The sequence below is a fragment of the Amblyomma maculatum genome, chromosome 1 (assembly GCF_055883805.1).
Source record: "Amblyomma maculatum isolate TAMU_Amacu chromosome 1, ASM5588380v1, whole genome shotgun sequence".
NCBI classification, from domain to species: domain Eukaryota; kingdom Metazoa; phylum Arthropoda; class Arachnida; order Ixodida; family Ixodidae; genus Amblyomma; species Amblyomma maculatum.
In genome coordinates this window covers 213,578,566-213,595,897 of record NC_139344.1, presented here as the reverse complement: position 1 = coordinate 213,595,897, position 17,332 = coordinate 213,578,566, and the positions used below count along the sequence as shown (strand labels likewise).

The following is a 17,332-nucleotide window of genomic DNA, read 5'->3' as shown; positions in this document are numbered from 1 at the left end:
AAGATTTGATTAAGAAACGCCAGAGTATAAAGCTTCCAATCCAACAGACCAGATAGAATTGGAAGAAATATCCAAGCTAATCAATAAGCGCAAAGTGGCCGATATAAAGAAGTATAACATGGAGAAAATTGAGCATGCTGTAAAGAACGGGGGAAGCTTTAAAGCAGTGAAGAAGAAATTAGGCATAGGCAAAAATCAGATGTATGCGCTAAGAGACAAGACGGGCAACGTCATCACGAATATGGACAAGTTAGTCAAAGTAGCCGAGGAGTTCTATACTGATCTCTACAGTAGCCAAAGTAGACAGGACCGTAATGAAATTGGCCGTAGGGAAAAGCAGTCAGACGTTCCACCAGTGACGAAGGACGAGGTTAAGAAAGCAATAGAAACTATGAAAAGGGGAAAAGCAGCTGAAGAGTATCAGATAACTACAGATTAGTTGAAGGACTGGGGGGGATATATCGTGCTAGAAAAACTGGCCACCCTGTATACGCAGTGCCCGGCGTCATCAACGGTACCGGAACCATGGAAGAACGCTAACATTATCCTCATTCATAAGAAAGGGGACGCTAAGGACCTTAAAAATTACAGACCAATCACCTTATTGTCTGTTACGTATAAGGTATTTACTAAGGTAATCGCGTAAGAAGACTAAGATTGAGATGGAGCACATTTGGCAAGCACTCGCAGATTATGACTAGCAGCTTACCGGTATCGCTCAAGAGGAAAGTATACAACAGTTGCATTTTACCTGTACTCACCTATGGGGCTGAAACGTGGAGGCTAACCAAAAGGGTTCTACTTAAGTTGAGGACAAATCAGAGGGCCATGGAACGAAAAATGGTAGGGGTAACATTAATAGATAGGAAGCGTACAGAGTGGGTCAGAGAAAAAACTCAAGTTATTGACATTCTAGTGAAAATCAAGAAGAAATGGGCATGGACAGGGCATGTAATGTGAAGACAGGATAACCGATGGTCGCTTGGGGTAACAAAACTGGATTCCAAGGGAAGGAAAGCGTAACAGGGGGCGGCAGAATGTAATCTGGTATACGTGCTCTTTTCTGAATTTAGTTCTATATATAGGTCCACCAAATGGTAATCTGGTATACGGGCAGTTTTAGAGCGCAGCTCTTTGGTACCCCTTCCAGCGTTTCGCGTCGTCGCCGTCGCAGCCGTCGGCGTTGTGCCTGGTAACCAGCTCCGCGGCCCCAGCTGCGGAGCTGGTTACGACTCTTACGCCAAATGACGTCATCACTGAACTATCCCGCACAACAGAAAGCTGTGAGGAAAAGTCTGCACATTGTCCCGGCTTTAATCTGCGATTACTTAACTGATTAAAATGATATCGCGCTAAAAGCTTGCAGTGATTCACCTTCAACGCTCATACATTGTAATCTGCAAATCTCGTTCAGTGCTCAAAAAAAAAAAAAAATCAGAAGAAAAAAACAATGCTTCTGCTTCACTTTAAGGGGGAAAAAATAAAACGCTTTTTCGAACAAAAAGGGTGAACGGAGTATGGCTGGGTTACACAGAAGCTAGAGCTTGAGCAGCATGTTTATATGTTTATGGCTTATGGGGTTTAACGTCCCAAAGCGACTCAGGCTATAGAGACGCCGTAGTAGAAGGCTCCGGTAATTTCGATCACCTGGCCTGGCTTCTTTGACGTGCAATGACATCGCACAGCGCGCAAGCGCCTTGCGTTTCGGCTCTGTCGAAAAGCGGCCGAATCCTCGTTCACAGTAGTCGAGCGCCCTAACCACTGCGCCACCGCGGCAGGGCTGTGTTTATATGTGACGGCTAAATATCCTATATACTGCAACAGCCGTTTCTTTCCTTAGAAGACGCTCAGCAGATGCGCCATAATTCTCTATCTGCCAAAGTAATCCTTCTTTTTTTATTTGGCAACACTAAACGATGGTGAAAGGAAAAAAAAAAAAAAAAAAAGAGGAATCGGTGTCAGCTCCTTCCTTGTCAACGGGAATTTTCTTCTTTCAGCTTTCTATCTCTACTTTTTAAGCGTGTGGCTTAAGTTGTGCGGGCGTTCGTCAAGATTTATTCCCTAGCTCGAACAACAGATTTATTCCGAACAGATTTATTCCCTACGGCGAACATTTCGGCAACCCCCGAAGACTTCCTTATCGATAAAAGCAAACTTCGGGTTATAACGGCAGTTGAAGGAATTTTATTAAGTTCTATTTTTATTTCAAAAAATGAAAAACATTCAATTTAGTAAGATGTTTCAAAACGAATAAACAAAGAGTAACATAGATTCACTGAGGTATGGCGAGTCAGATTTGAGACACCTCCTGTTAGGGATCTGCAGTCGAGGGTTTTCTCCTGTAGAGACATGGTGACGTGATAAAGGACTAACCGACATGCATGGTGCAACCTGTGAAAAGCTTAGCATTTGGATAAAATGTGCCTCAGCGGAGCTGCAGAGTTCACATTCTTGAGCGATACCTCTATAGCGGTATCCCTGGAATAAAACATTCATTCAGTCCATAAATAATGAATGAATCAATGTATCAATCAATCAATCAATCAATCAATCAATCAATCAATCAATCAATCAATCAATCAATCAATCAATCAATAGTTTTGTCTTCTCGCTGTATGGTGCTGTGGTTGCTGCTGCTTTTTAAGAACAGGTTAACGGCACAGCAAATAAAATTATTCATCCCAAAATTGACATCAACGGAGAAGTGTACGTTGAACAAACACGGGTTTTGGCACTCACGTGGTTTTCTTTCTCAGCACAGCTCTTTTCTGGCGAAATCTGCGTACATTAAATTATTGAGGGGCTGTATATCAGCGTAAGCTCACTTGCTGTTTTGGTTTATGCGGTGGGAGGCAAGTATAAAGTTCCCCCCGCTTGGCCTATATTGATTCTGGGTTGAAACAAATATTAAAAATTAAAAAAAAAAATGAAACAGACCCATTGTTGAGAACAAAAATAGTACTCCCGCACTTTTTTTTTTTTTCGAATCAGCGCAGTCGCTTGCGGCACCAGACAGCTACATTTCTATTGTCTCTTTTATGATAGTGTTTTTTAAAAAAAAATAAACCAGAGACACTTCGGATCGTCTACGTGTATGAATGCGAAAGCTCGCTCGCGCTATGCGACGCTGCGACGCTCACTCTGACGCTTTCTCTTGCGGCCCGTGCCACCACGTGGCTTAGGGAGCGGAGGCGAAAGACATCGAGGCACCCTAACGTGGCTGGTAGCGTGATACCCTCTGCAGTCTCTCTGGTGGCACCTGCTCCACTCATCCACCTCCTCTAAAAGCGTCCGCTGCGCTAAGTCACGTGGTGCGGTAAGGTGATTAAGGCACACAATTGCAGATGCATAAGTCGTCAACTCTAATCCCTATCGCAAATTAGCATCTAACTTAAAGGGGTCGTGAAACGAAAATGTAGCTGCCCAGTTGCAATTTTCCTTGCTTCAGTAAACATTAGGCATGCCGATTCCAAAATATCTCGTCGAAATATTGTTTCTGCATTTAATAATGTCATTCTGAAATCACAGCATTTTTGCAATCCTGAAGCGACCATGCGACCCTGTAGGCCGGAATTAGAAGTACTCGCCTACGTCACGTTTAGCCGTTTGGAAACGCAAACATAATCATTATTTCCCATAAAATAATAGGTTCCTATCAAAGTTAGCAAATAAAAATATAGTATATCAATTATTCGCACACGCAAACGCATTTCTTTAACAATCTGTACCAGGGCAACCCCTCGTTACTGTCACGTGACGCGCGGTCGGCGGCGGCGGCGGAGGAGAACGGGTGCGTCTGCTTCTCGCTGCGCTCTGAAACGGAGCGAGAGGTGACGCTCAAGTTCAGGTTTCGGTAACGACTATACCTCGCGCCGCCGGGCACTCCAAATGACAATGGCTCCAATCTTATTTTTTTTTTCTTTTTTTTTTTTTTTGTGAACATTAGTGATGGAGCACAACGTCTTGAGCAGTCTCATACCACCGGTACAACTTGGTTGTGCGGCCGCTGCTGTATATATATTTTTTTATTCTTGGCGTCATTAAAGATACGATGTAAATACGGTTCCAGGTCAAAGAAATTGACAAGTGTGTTCAATCCGAGTGGTGGGTGGAGTGTTTCAGGGGCGGGCGCCGCGGCGCGTACTCGTATATTAATTGCTCGCCTCCGCGCTGCGCCGCATCATTGAGAATAGCGTGTCGAGCTTCACTTCCTTTATTTCGGCTGGATGACCTGAACTATGGCACTACACGGAAAGCCGGAAACAGAAAAAAAAAAAAAAAAGGTTGGTACAATGTACTTGGGTGGCCCTTTCACCCAACGCGTTGTCGCAGTTTTGCTCCCCCACCTTCGCGACGCCCCTTTCGTAACCTTTCTCAAAAAAAAAAAAAAAAAAAAAAAAAAAAAAGGAAGCATACTTCCTACAACGTCTACAGTGCTCAGACTTCGCCTATTTTTCCTGACAACGTTAGGTTCTGGGTTTAGGCGCGTTGTGCGGGTTTGAGTGCTCGCTATGCCAACCGTGTGCGTCGCGAGATTGCAGCACGGCTTCTCCGAGTGGAAGTAACGTTCGCTTTCACAAGTTTTGGCACACCGATTGGGTTCATGTGTTCGTACTACTTTCTACTGGAAGTCCGAAATGAACCTCGGCGTCATTCGAAGCCTCGGCATGGACCGGAAACGAAGAAAGCTCACCTCAAACGATGCGTCGTACCGACGCAAAACCGCTGGCCCAGTGCATTGGCAAAAAAAGTGTAGGTCGCGTGATAAAGGCAGTAAAAGTAGTTGCGATTTGTAGCCTTACAGATATGCGTATTTGAGAACCATTCGACTCGCAGAAGCCACCAGTTCTATTTCATTGTTTCCTGCCAGACTGCCATCGTAGCAGTAATATGCGCATTTTGGATTTTTATTTTTTTTTATTTTGAACGATACCGTGAGGCCAGCACAACAGGTGCCCCTACCAGCATATCGTACCACCAAGAACAGGCCCCTTGGTTCCACTTTGATCACGTTCTTTCCACAGCACTCATCTAGTCCCATAGAACCTGATGAAGACTCCAAAGAGGAGGATCATGTTGAGCAGAGCTCAGAATCCTTCACATCATTTAAAAGACATTTCTAGGGTAAAAATTGTTCACCTCAGAAGCTCATACGCCCCATGTCCTTGCATTACGATGGTGTGATTACCAGATCAACCATCCAGGAAAAATGCATTCACACAAGTGTTATTGATTGGAAAGGCAGATAGATTGGCTTAAAAGTTTAATATCTGACCTGCTACTCTGTACAGGGAAAGAGCAAGAGAAGAACAAAGAGGGTCGTGACTTGATTAAAATATATACAGGAATAGTAACTTGCACCACAGTCACGAGTCAAGTCCTGTGTCATGCAAGAAGCAGCAGAAAGCCTGCACTTTCTGTAGAGCTTTCCATTTCTGGCCAACCGGCCAATAAGTCCTCTGAGAGAGGCCTGTTGCCAAAACACTTCAAAGAAGTAACACGAGTTATTGTTTTGCACGCATGTACTGGGACACACCACTAGTACACGCTCCACAGTCTCCGTAATATCACATGTGGAACATTCTGGGCAGTCCGCCTGTCCAATTAAGTATAAATATTTGTGTGTGAAACCACATTTAGATGCAGTCTATGGATAAAGCATGCATAATGGCATATAATTGGCAAGTGGGTATGGATCCACTAAAGCACTACCTTGTGGCCTTGAGCACAAGTAGATATAAGGAATTCAGTGATGTGTAGTGCCAAAGGCCAAAAGCTGGTAAGGGTATGGTATTGAAAACTTCCAAAAATTTGTAATGCAGGCTTTGAAACTGTGAATGCACACCACTTCTGAAGTGGTTTCCCACAGATGTGGAAAGCCTCTTACCAAGGGGCCACAAGCTCAGCAGCGGTTTGTGGAGAATTATGCCCTAAAAAAAATGAGTCATGTTCTGAGCGGCATCACCACAATTGTAGGTGACGCTTGTGGTGATACAGATCTGTGTATACATGGATAGAGTTGTAATATTCTCACCAGATGTATGTCAGATTAAGTTGCTTGAATCTACTAACTGGTACCATGGATTTCTTCAGTATCCCGAGAACATGCAAACGCACCAAAGGTTGAGTTATTACACACAGAGGTTGGGTGGGGTGGTATGGGAAGTCGTAGCGTGATAGCATTTGTAGTTAATGACAGCGGAGTGTACGTGAAAAACTGCTGTTCAGCTGCTCGTCATCAGTCGGTGGCAACGGTGTTGTGCAAGTAGTCGTAAATACACACAAAGTGGTTCGTGTGACAATTATGTAGATATTGGGCAGGCACGTGACATTCTGAAGTAACAGCGCAAAACGTGGATGGGAGCACAAGACGAGAAGACGACACAACGTCTCATCGTCTTCTCGTCTCGTGCTCCCGTCCACATTTTGCGCTGTTACCTGAGGATGGAAAACCAACAAGCCCAACCTGCTATTCTGGCTAACATGCCATTGTTTGAGGTGCATTGCGGCAGCCAAGGTTTATCTCAAGCACCTGCACTTCTATGTACATGTTAAAGAGTACTGGGAGTGGTGCTCATATGGGTGTGTACCATTTTCCTGGCTCGGGCGATCAGATTGCAAGCGGGCTAGCACACACAGCCCAAAGCACATGTAGCAGAAGTTTGGACTGTCGAACCGCGACGTCTTCAGTTCAATTCCTTCCCTTATATTTTTCAATTTGTATGAGTATCATAGTCTGCGCTTGTATGGTTAAATTGCGAAGGTGTACATATCACCTGCTCTCCTGACCAACCTTACTCTGCATAAGTATTCACCAAGCAGTTTTCGTTCCATCAAAAGGCTTTCACAATATTCAGCGACACAAGCAGCTACTCAGACAGCATCAGTGTAGCATTCTTGGAGCTTCGCAAATCTGTGGTTACATTGTTTACTAGCAAAACATGCACGGTATGTAGATATGTGCACTAGGACGCATAAGATGCCGTGACAATGTGGGCTGCCCTTACGTCTACAGCTGCCCTTTAATCCTGTTACATTCTAGCCTGCAGTGAATTCAGCAGCAAAAGATTTCACAATTAAATCATCCCAACTTTATATTTCCAGACTTGACCCCAGCACCGACGAAGTTCATTGTATTACCAGCATTTTGGTGGCATATTCAACCAGCAGGCCAATTAACTCAACGTCATTCAGGTTCTAGTGCAGATGTTTCCATGCAAACTATGGGTATCATCAACAAAGGAGGCTTTACTATACATACCTTTTCAGCATGCTGTTTTACGACTGGTTAAAGTCTGGTACATTTCAAAGTATAAAGCACATATTATTGTATGCATGCCTACAGATTGCAGATTATGTTGGCTTGCTTCTGAATGAAACTGCAAAATGCTGCAAACAGTGGCCACCTTTCAAAGCAGCTTTTGCAGAAAACCATTTGATTTTTCTGTTCCCCATGAGCCACTATTTTTCGAGGCCGTGTAAAGGTGAACGCGGCAACTAGAAAATCTAGGTTTGTCAGTGCCACAAGGACCACCACTTTGTAGTACATTTGGGCATTATCTAATGTTACCAAATGAGTGTTAAAGAGAGACATGTTGCTTTCAAAATAATTTATTGGTTGGCCGCGGGTTCATCAGTGCATACAAAATATTTAGGCTAGAAGGAAGTTGACCTAGAGCAAGTCATCTTTTATTCATGCTTCTTCGCTGTCTTCCTCTCTCCAAAATATACAAATGTGTATATACAGCTTCACAATCATGATGTGTTGAGGTCAGTGCTGAATAAAAAAAAAATTCATAGTTAGAGACTGAGTACACAAAATTCATTCAAGTGAGCCTATATATGTCTTGTAAATTCCAAGGGAAGGCAAGTATAGCAGGGGGCAGCAGAAACTCAGGCAGGCAGGTGAGATTAAAAAGTTTGCGGGGATCAGATTGATGCAGCTGACAGAGGATCGGGTTATTTGGATAGATATGGGAGAGGCATCTATAAAAGCAGGTATATACACAACTGCACAATTATGATGCATTTGCGGTCAGTGCTAAAAAAAATTCCACCCATCAAAGGTATAGGTGGGGAGTGAGTACACAAAATTCATTCTAAGTGAGCCTATATATGTCTTGCAGATTCCAAGGGAAGGCAAGCGTAGCAGGGGGCGGCAGAAATTCTGCCAGACAGATGAGATTAGGAAGTCTGCGGGGATCATATGGATGCAGCTGACAGAGGATCGGGTTATTTGAATGGATATGGGAGAGGCGTCTATTATGATGCCTCCCCCATTACGATGTATCTGCGGTCAGTTCCAAAAAAAGAAAAATTCTAAAGGCAAAGGAAGGGAGTGAGTACACAAAATTCATTCTAAGTGAGCCTATATATGTCTTTTAGATTCCAAGGGAAGGCAAGTGTAGCAGGGGGCGGCAGAAACTCGGGCAAGCAGATGAAATTATGAAGTTTGCGAGAATCATGCGCCTGGCACAGGATCGGGTTATTCGGATGGATATGGGAGAGGCATTTGCCCAGCAGTGGGTGCAGTCAGGCTAGTGATATCAACAAGACTAACAACTGGATGAGTTGGTACTGATTCATCTTAAAACCAGCCAGAAGACGAAACACGTGAGAGGAGCACAAGACAAAGTTTGACTAACAACTGAAATGTTACTGAAGGAAAGAGGCAAAAGAAGATTCGCACAGAAATGCACGTGCACGAAAAACCCCCAAAGCAGTGAAAGCGTGGAAAGCAGAAAGGGTCTAAAAAATCATCTAAAAAAAAGCAAATTTCTTATGGTCAAGAACCACTCGTTACAAAAGGGAAGCCACAGATCCAAATCCAAAGGCACACTATACTGCAAAGGCTAAGGACGTGTGTGTGGCTAAGAAATCAGTGAACAGTCTTTTGGGGCCTTTTTTACATGTGCATCTCTGTGCAAGTCTTCTTTTGCCCCTATCCTTTAGTAAAATTCCAGTTATTAGTCCAGCTGTCCTGCAATTCTCTCTTCTCATGTTTTCCAGCTTGTTTCAGAATGAATAAGGTGATGACTACAAACCTTGTGCAAACTGGAAACCAATGTAACTGTCAAATGGAAACCTTTCCCTTATTTGGCTTGCATCACAAATAGGGAGGACTTTACTGTGATGTCTGCCGAGGCATCCGCAAAGCCAGTGCGCAAGCTGGCTGTAGCAGATGTAGCGGTGCCTCCTGTTGACAAGAGAAAAAGCAATATTCACTTTTCAGCATAGCAAAATGAAAATATGGTTTAGGTCTTTTACAAATTTGAAAGTTATTCATGCATCTGTACAATTAATTCCCGTCCAACAGAAGCTGTACAGTGTAACTTGCACTGTCAATTTATTCTCCCTGGAAGTATGGCAAACTTTGAATTCTGCTGCAGGTGATTGAGAGAGAATGAGACCCACCCAATATTAGAACTCCAGTGCAATCACAATTTGCCACTGCAGCAAAATAATGCCTGAAGGCAATGCAGCTTTTGACTGACAAAACCTGGTAGTCGTCTTACACCCTCTATACTAGTGTTGTGGCCGATGTCAATGTCCACGCTGATATCCGCATAGCACGAAGATGTTAAGTATGCGACTTATGCATTAAGCAGCTCTGTGCATGGAGTCATTCTATTCGAAGGAGCCATAAACTACAAGTCCACTTCTGTCAACGGCTCTCAGTTGTTTTCTCACAGCACGCCACGTGCCAAACTTTCTGCAAGTGCCACAAAACTACTCTATAACTTCATTTGCTAACTGTAAAATTTCCAACACTTACTTAAGCTGTGGAAGTTTCGGTGTACTGGCCTTTGGAAGAACGTCTTTCTTTTTTTTTTTTTGGTTGTCACATTTCAGCACATGTAAAATGTCAGTGTCAAAGCATTTTGGAGAGGTTTACTGTGTGGAGGTGTTGATGATGGTATCAGTGAAGTCAGACAATGTTTTTAATTATAATTGCGCACTATACAACACTCACCTAATGCAAGTGGGTAAAAAAAAACTAGCAAATAAAACTTTGAGTGCTGGTATGGTGATTGTTCTGGCAGCAAGTGGGGACAGGCTATAACAAGAGTTGTCGGGCTAGTTAGTGATCGTCTGCAGAAGCCAGTCCTGCTCTGTGTGTTTTTCTCTTCTGTGTCGTTTTTTAGTGCATTTTCCCAAGGCTTCTGCAGGAGACAGGCTACTTCACTGCATGCAATTCCACTTAGCACAGAGTCCTCCGAAATGAGATTGCTTTTGTACTTATTTACTGCATTTCTTGTGGCATTCCTTATGTATTCATGTTTTGAAATGCGGAGGTGTTTTTTTTTTTTTTGCCGTTACTTCACATCAATGTGCATGCCCTTTCCATTTAGCAAGTTCACATTATCAGATGATGCGTGTTTTCTCATTTACTCGTGCATGGAATTAAGCAAACCAGTAATTTGCATGGTGAAACGTCATGCTCGTGCGCACCTTCTACGAAAACAAGAAAAATATGAAAACCAGCGATGTTGTGTTCGTGCTACCGTGGCGCAATATCGACACTGTAGACAGTGTAGATGATCGCAAGTAAGTAACGTTAAATGGGAAGCTTTCCTTTATTAACACTGCCTTCCGCAATAGATTTCATTACAGCATTTCTTGCTCGAGAAAATGAAAAACAGGTGGCCGCTTGTTCAAGTTATGTCGCCTTTCGCTCAAGGTTCTTACCTTGTGTTCTCGACTAGCCGTCCATGATCAAGAGGCATTTGGAGTAAATGCGGATGATCTGTAACACCCAGAGTCGCCGCCGGGATCTCGCCAGATGCTCTCAAGAGCAGTCGGCATCGGTACGCACCGTCCGCAGCTGCACCTGTTCGAAAGCTTCGGTTAGCGATTGCGCACTCTCGCAACGGTCAAACGTAGGCTAAGCTGCAAGACTCGGACATACATACCAATGCGTAGTTCCGAAACGGCTGGGATCGGGAGGCTCACGGTCGGGGCTTCTGCAAGCCGGAGTTGTGCCGCGGTTACCGCGGCCTCTCGACACAAGTGTTACTGTACCGGTCGCTCGCAGGCTCCATCTTCACCGACCTGCCGAAAAGTTGCGTCGGCGTAAGGCTCAAAGCCCACGATGTAACCATGTTTTAACAGTAGCAACTATATTCACGCTGGAACCCACGGAGGAACCTAGGCGTCGGCCATATAAAAAAAAAACCTGTGTGAGCGTAGAGTAGGGCACAATTAGAACCTCTAAAATACACCGAGCTCGGTCAACTTTGGCTCAGCAGGCTCCGGCAACGGGAGCTTCTCATTGGCTTAGCGCTATGACGTATCTGTTGAGTTGAGGAGGACGCGCGCTAGGAAACCGAAATTCTGTTTTTGTCGCTATTAAATCAACGCGGGCGATGAAACGAATCGAGGTATACTATATGATGCAGGACAAGGATTCCATTTAACCAAGCCGTGCAAAATTTCCGGAAAACGTTTCACGACCCCTTTAACTAGCAGGCGGATACTAAATGGGAAGCGCAATGTTATGATGCCAATCGGAGCACTGCGAAAAAAAAAATGGTTGCTTCATATTTTTGTTGGGAAATAGGGGATATATTTGTCCTTTAATGACGCCGCACTAGTAAATGGCATCCCAGAGGCGACACGGGCAGGGACACAGGGTTATTTGCTTGCATGCCATCTTTCCACTCCCCACTTCGGGAGCACTGTTGCGACGCAACCTTTGTGGGAAGCAGTGTGCGTTGACAACAACACTGCAGACGGATTTTTGTGTTATGTGGCTAGTAAGACGTCCGCCTTAAAAAGCCACTCACTGAGGTGCAATGCAGAACGAACAGCAGATGATAATGATCAGGAGAGCAGCCAACTTGGGTGCTGTTCATAAATTGTAACGGTAATCTAAACTCAACGCATACCTTCTAACTTCTCCTCAGTGATCAATATATCATTTCGTAACACATGAGTTCTTTAAAAGGCAGGAATTGAAAGCAAGGAATTTAAGATAACCAAATAGAGACAGTGGTCTGCTGCTCTGTGCCACAGAGAGGTAGCCAAGGGTAAGGGAGAAGGGAAGAAAAAACAACGTACTGCACGTATAAAATGGTGCCCGTGGCACAGTCATAGATTATCACGGTCTCCCACCTGTTACCACGACGACGGCGTAAACTGGATCACTTCCAAATGGCTGTTTGTAACAGCAGTATTATCTTTTCTCGTAAAAACTCCGTGTAATAGGATGAACGCAATTGAAAACGATTGGAAAGCGCTATTTACTAGCAGAAATAGTCGCAAACAAATGCTAGCAAATCGGCACGGTCCAATACAGAATAAGTTTTTCATGACAACCTGCATCTGCTCAGTCATGACTGGCCACTCTATAACACTTATCGCCCAAGTTCCTGCTGCCATGGCTCAGTGGCTATTTCCCCGAGATCACAGACTCCATCCCGGCTACGCGACCAGAGATATGAAGAAAGCCCCTGCACTGGAACTGCAGCGTACGTTACAGAAACCGAGATGGACGAAATAAATATTTAATCACCCTTTTCGGCACGCGCAGGGTATCCTCCGAATAGCTCTACGCCACACGAGGCTACCGGCACAGTATGGGAAGCCTAGGGATACCTGGGGAAAATCATGCACTTTACAAATGCACATCTCTGCATCCCCGAGTGGGCACTGTTATGTAGCAGCCATAAATTATTTGCCAGTTTCACATCACCGCTGGTTGTGCGTGGCTCTAGCCCGGAGGAGTGAAATAGCGAAAATGGTCCAAACAGCACCGAGAACAACACAAGGTAATATACATTTACATCCTACAAGGGGCAGAGACAAGTTCCCCAAGGTTATCAATAAATCATGTAGCAGGCACCTCCAAAAATGTCCACTTCCTCTAATGGCGGTACGGTGCGCACACTGCCGGGCACCACAAGCACAGCTGGCAGTCTAGCACTCCGTGAGGCATGAAATTCAGTGTTAAAGCTGTAGCTATAAAAGACCATATTTAAACAAGCGCGCATTCTGCTTTGCTTGATGTTTTTCTCCAGGTGGCATGCCTTTCGATTAATGTCGTGGAGGCATGCAATTGGTCGTCCTGCGTTTCCCCACTCGCATGCCTCTTCTCGAGCTTGTGGATTGGTTGAAGTCGTTGAGCAAGTTTCCGTGGGTTCAGTATGAATGATAAAAACTTCTTATGAGCGACCGTTTGCTGCTGTCTGAAGAGCAGACCTGTTTTTTTTTTCTTTTTTTTTTTTTTTTACCGTTCAAGCGGTCAAGGCTATGTGAGAAGCTTGGTAACTACGGCAAGATTATTTTTAACAGTATACATATGTAGTTGACATATAAAGTGTTGCCCAAAAGTAACGCTGGTTGCAAGTGAGGGGTGGACCATCAGTTGTAGAATGTTTTGTACACCTGACGTCGTGTCTTGTAATAATCTCTTTCTTGATTATTTGTAGAGCCGAATGCTGAGGTTGCCTACAGGCTATCAGCCCAGCCGTCACAGAAGAGAGCAGCCAATAACTAAATGAGAAAACGACCACTCGGGAAATGAGTCATTGCAATCAAGATAGGTGTGTGTCCTGTAGGTTTGTCTCAGAACGGCTCAAGAGGCGAAGCAATAAATGGAACATTTGGTTTTGACAATGTCTTTGTCCAAGCCAGTGCTCTTGTCTGACCACGAAGAAAGCAAGCGAGCGGTTCTCTGACGAAGCGGCAGGACTTCGTTTCCTAATGGTAATCCTGGCCTTCAACGCAGTTTTAACGATTGGCCTGTAAAGGAGCAAAGCTTATATGAAGTTATGGACTCCTGCATCACTGAGGCATTCCACTTTCCAGTATCAGCATGAGCAGCACAAGATTAAATTGTATCCTGAGTGTCGTTTTCTTTTCTTTCTTTTATCTCTACAGTTTTGTTCAAGCCGCTATAAAACATACAATGCGGTCAGTGCAGGTGGATTGTACGGAATGGCGGACGATATGTACGTGTTTGCTGGTAGTTAAAACGTAATTCCTTAACTGTTATAATTACCAGCACTTTATTCTTTGCTTTAGGGTCAGGTACTATAGCGCTGAGTTGAAAGCCTTGAACGTCGAAGAGGAACATAGTTTCTAAAAGCTCTAAATAAGAATTGCAGTTCGAGATATGAAGCGTCAAATTACGCGCGCAAAACGACCTAGTGGGAAAACAGTAGCGCGAAATATTTGCCGCGGGGGGCGGGGAGGGAGAGGAGCGGGAGGGGGGGGGGGGGGGGGGGGGGGCTGAAAATTAATATTACGTCTACCCTTTAATCAATTGTTATAAGCATTCCGGACTCGCTGTGTTTGTGTTTAGGCGCTCCCGACTCGACCGGCTTCGGCTTTGTTGCTGGTGATAGTGCAGGATGCAGGGAAGGTATAGTAATGGTTTGCTTCCCCTAATCGGCCGAGCCGACGCATATCCTCCCGCTGCCCAGCGACGCTGAACACACTTCAGTTCCGTAATTCGTTGCCGGCTCTGCGTTCTCAGCGTCGCTTTCCTCAGTGGGTTGGAAATTTGGCACTGACGGTGCATAGACGAGGGGCGGCCAGGAGCCCAAATAACGCAACTCTGTCTTGCTCTTTCCTCAGTTTTGCGCTGTCGGCGTCCGCAGAGCCACTTCCCAGTGTCTTTTAACCCTTTCACGCGCCACTTTGTGTTCCGGCTGAAATATTTATCCGCCTAACTTAGTATATTTAGGAAGACCATTTATTTGTATTCTAGCTCAAAATACTAGCAGTTGGTTTTTTTTTTTTGTTTTTGTTTTTTTACAGTTATGCGCTGAATTCCGTACAACGTGTCATAATTGATGGAAATCGACATATCGAAATGCCGCAACACATCAGGTAAACGGCGGAACGATCATGGAAATAACGTGTTTTAGAAGGCCCACGTTACACTTGTAATTTCTAAGAAAAAAAAAAGTGGAGCATGTTAAAACTGGGGACAAAATATATCGGCACATGAAATGGCGGACAGTGTGCTGCCCATCTCACTGCTTCACGAGATGTTATTTACCACGCTTGCGATATGGCATAAAAAAAAAAAAAAACCTTATTTGTGATATGAATGACGCTGTATTCGGCCCAAACAAAGAAATCTCTCCTAGGTGAAGCCCACTGTTCGATAAGCATGCGAATTTACTTGTATACAAATGCGCACAGCATGTCAAAGGGTTTTAGATAAAACTGTACGTCCACTTCTCGTGTGGCGTCACGAACGTTGCCCAACTGCTCTGCTCCAATCTGTTGGGTGTGGCAGAGATTACTTCGTTTTGACGCGTGCTGCCAAGGCGAGTCAAGTGAGCCCGAAGGTGGAAAAGGAAGGAGCTCACACCAACGCGATAGGTCGATTTAAAGACCGCAGCGCTGCCGAGGTTAATGTCTTAAATTTAGCCCTGACTACCTTGGTTGAAAGCGAGGGTCACGACCATTGCATGAAATAACAATAAAAATCTGCTTATCCTTTCCGAGTTACTATACTGTAGACCGAAGGTAAATCGCCCAACTAGCTGCAGCAACGTGGCTACCTGGGAGGAGACCGGAATATAATTTTTTTTTATTTCACAAAAAAATCATTTTACTACAATATGCACTATATCATTGGACCATGTATAGCCAAGGGCTAGTGCTGCACGATATTGTATCGATAAAATGCCGTTGTTTGTAAAACTTTACTATCGTTCTCCCTGTTCTGTTAACGATTCTACTTTATTTCAACACTTCGTATCTGGCATGAGCAGAAGCAGTTTCTTTGCATGCTAAGTAGGCTCTTGAACACATAAGGCGCGCCCATAAGGCCAAATGCATTCGTTCCGGCGACTAACGGCTCCCACTCCTATTTGTTACTCAAGTCCGGGCAGCGGTTTACTGCGCTCTTTCCCAGTCGATTGACTCAGGGTCGTGAGTCGAAGACGGGAAGAAAGATACGCAGATACCATAAATAATTTTCAGTAAAAAGCCCGATCAAGGGGCCGCAAGAAGCTGCTTCGAATGTGCGCATGCTAACTGACCACCTTCACGTGGCACGCATTTATGCGCCATGACTCGTGCCTCGAGGCCGCATTCTCGTGCGGCACACGGCTGTTGTCTCTGCCACGCGAAGCTGTGCCGATTCGATGCTTCGCGATGTCCGACGAGGCCAGCGCTGCTGAGACCTCTGAGCCTCTGGAGTCGACGCCCATCAGCCGCATGGATGAACCGGGGTGCCAAACGCCGGGCGACGACAGCTTCGCGGCGGGCCCCGAGTGCCGCGTCAGTGGGCTGAAAGCGTGGCACGGTCCAGGCGACGAAGATGAAGACACGCTGCTGAGCCCGGCACCGACCAACGTGACGGCAAGTAGTGAACCTATGTGCCGCATTTGCCACGAAGGAGACCAAGGTCTACCGTTGCTTTCCATGTGTGTATGCTCGGGCACTGTGGGGCTGGTGCATCTGCCCTGCCTCGAGCATTGGCTTACGACCAGTGGCAGTGAAACATGCGAGATTTGCCACTACCACTTTAATGTAGAGCGCCGGCCCCGGAGCTTCTGTGAGTGGCTGCGGTGCACAAACGATAGCCGGGGCTTCCTTGGAGACCTGATGTGCTTCGGTCTACTGTCCCCTCTAGCCTTGCTCTGCGGAGTGCTCTGTCTGCGTGGCGCGGATGAGCAGATGCGGCAGCAGAGGCTGTGGGAATCCGTCGGACTCAACACGCTCGGTTTCCTACTATTCAGTGTGTACAGCACATGGGCGGTGCTCGCATTCCGGTTCCACTACAGCAGCTGGAGGAAATGGCGCAAGGCCAACCCCTACGCCAGGGTCCTTGATGCACCACGCCACTTACAGGATGTGCCCGAGAACAACGGAAAGAATGCAGACACTGTCATTCCCCTTGTGACGGTCCGACCTCCGCTGGCGGGCGGGAGCGCCTTGCCTTCGGTGTCGGACCTCGATTGTTCTTTCGAGCTCTGCACCCCCGACAATGTGTCCTCTGGCAGCACCATCTGTACGTCGCAGCTGTGAAAAAAGGCCAGCTGGCTTTTAATGTAATTTTGTTTTTTTTTTTATCGCTCAAAGAGTGCTTTTATTTTTTCACTGACTCCCGAACTGTTTGTTTTTTCGATGTTGCTTAGTGAGAACTTTTTACTTTTCAAGGGTTGCCTGGACAACACATTTTGGAAAAGATGTGTACTGAGTGCAATAAAGTGTTTTTGTGTGACTGCGGTTCGAACTGCACATCGTCTTTTCTTTTTTTTTTTCGCCACTCGAATACGACTAGCGCTTTTCCGCAAATCCGCTGAGGGCAGGACAGAGTTAATGACATCTAGTGACAGAGTTAGTGACTGATGTTTTGCCGCAGTCC

At 45.3% G+C, this 17,332-nt stretch overlaps 1 protein-coding gene and 1 long non-coding RNA gene across 2 annotated transcripts in view; both read left to right on the top strand.

The window, feature by feature from the left end:
- LOC146205571 (uncharacterized) overlaps positions 1-17,332 on the top strand; it is a 103,121-nt gene that overhangs the window by 18,639 nt on the left and 67,150 nt on the right. The gene's annotated exons all lie outside the window — the stretch shown is intronic.
- LOC146205573 (E3 ubiquitin-protein ligase MARCHF3-like) lies at positions 15,784-17,188 on the top strand. The gene has a single exon (XM_084590261.1). The coding sequence runs from the start codon at positions 16,024-16,026 to the stop codon at positions 16,990-16,992; it is 969 nt and encodes a 322-aa protein (XP_084446387.1). The 5' UTR covers positions 15,784-16,023; the 3' UTR covers positions 16,993-17,188.

Bases quoted from the DNA above. Each gene is read 5' to 3' on its own strand.
- LOC146205573 (XM_084590261.1), top strand. From the start codon at position 16,024: ATGCGCCATGACTCGTGCCTCGAGGCCGCATTCTCGTGCGGCACACGG.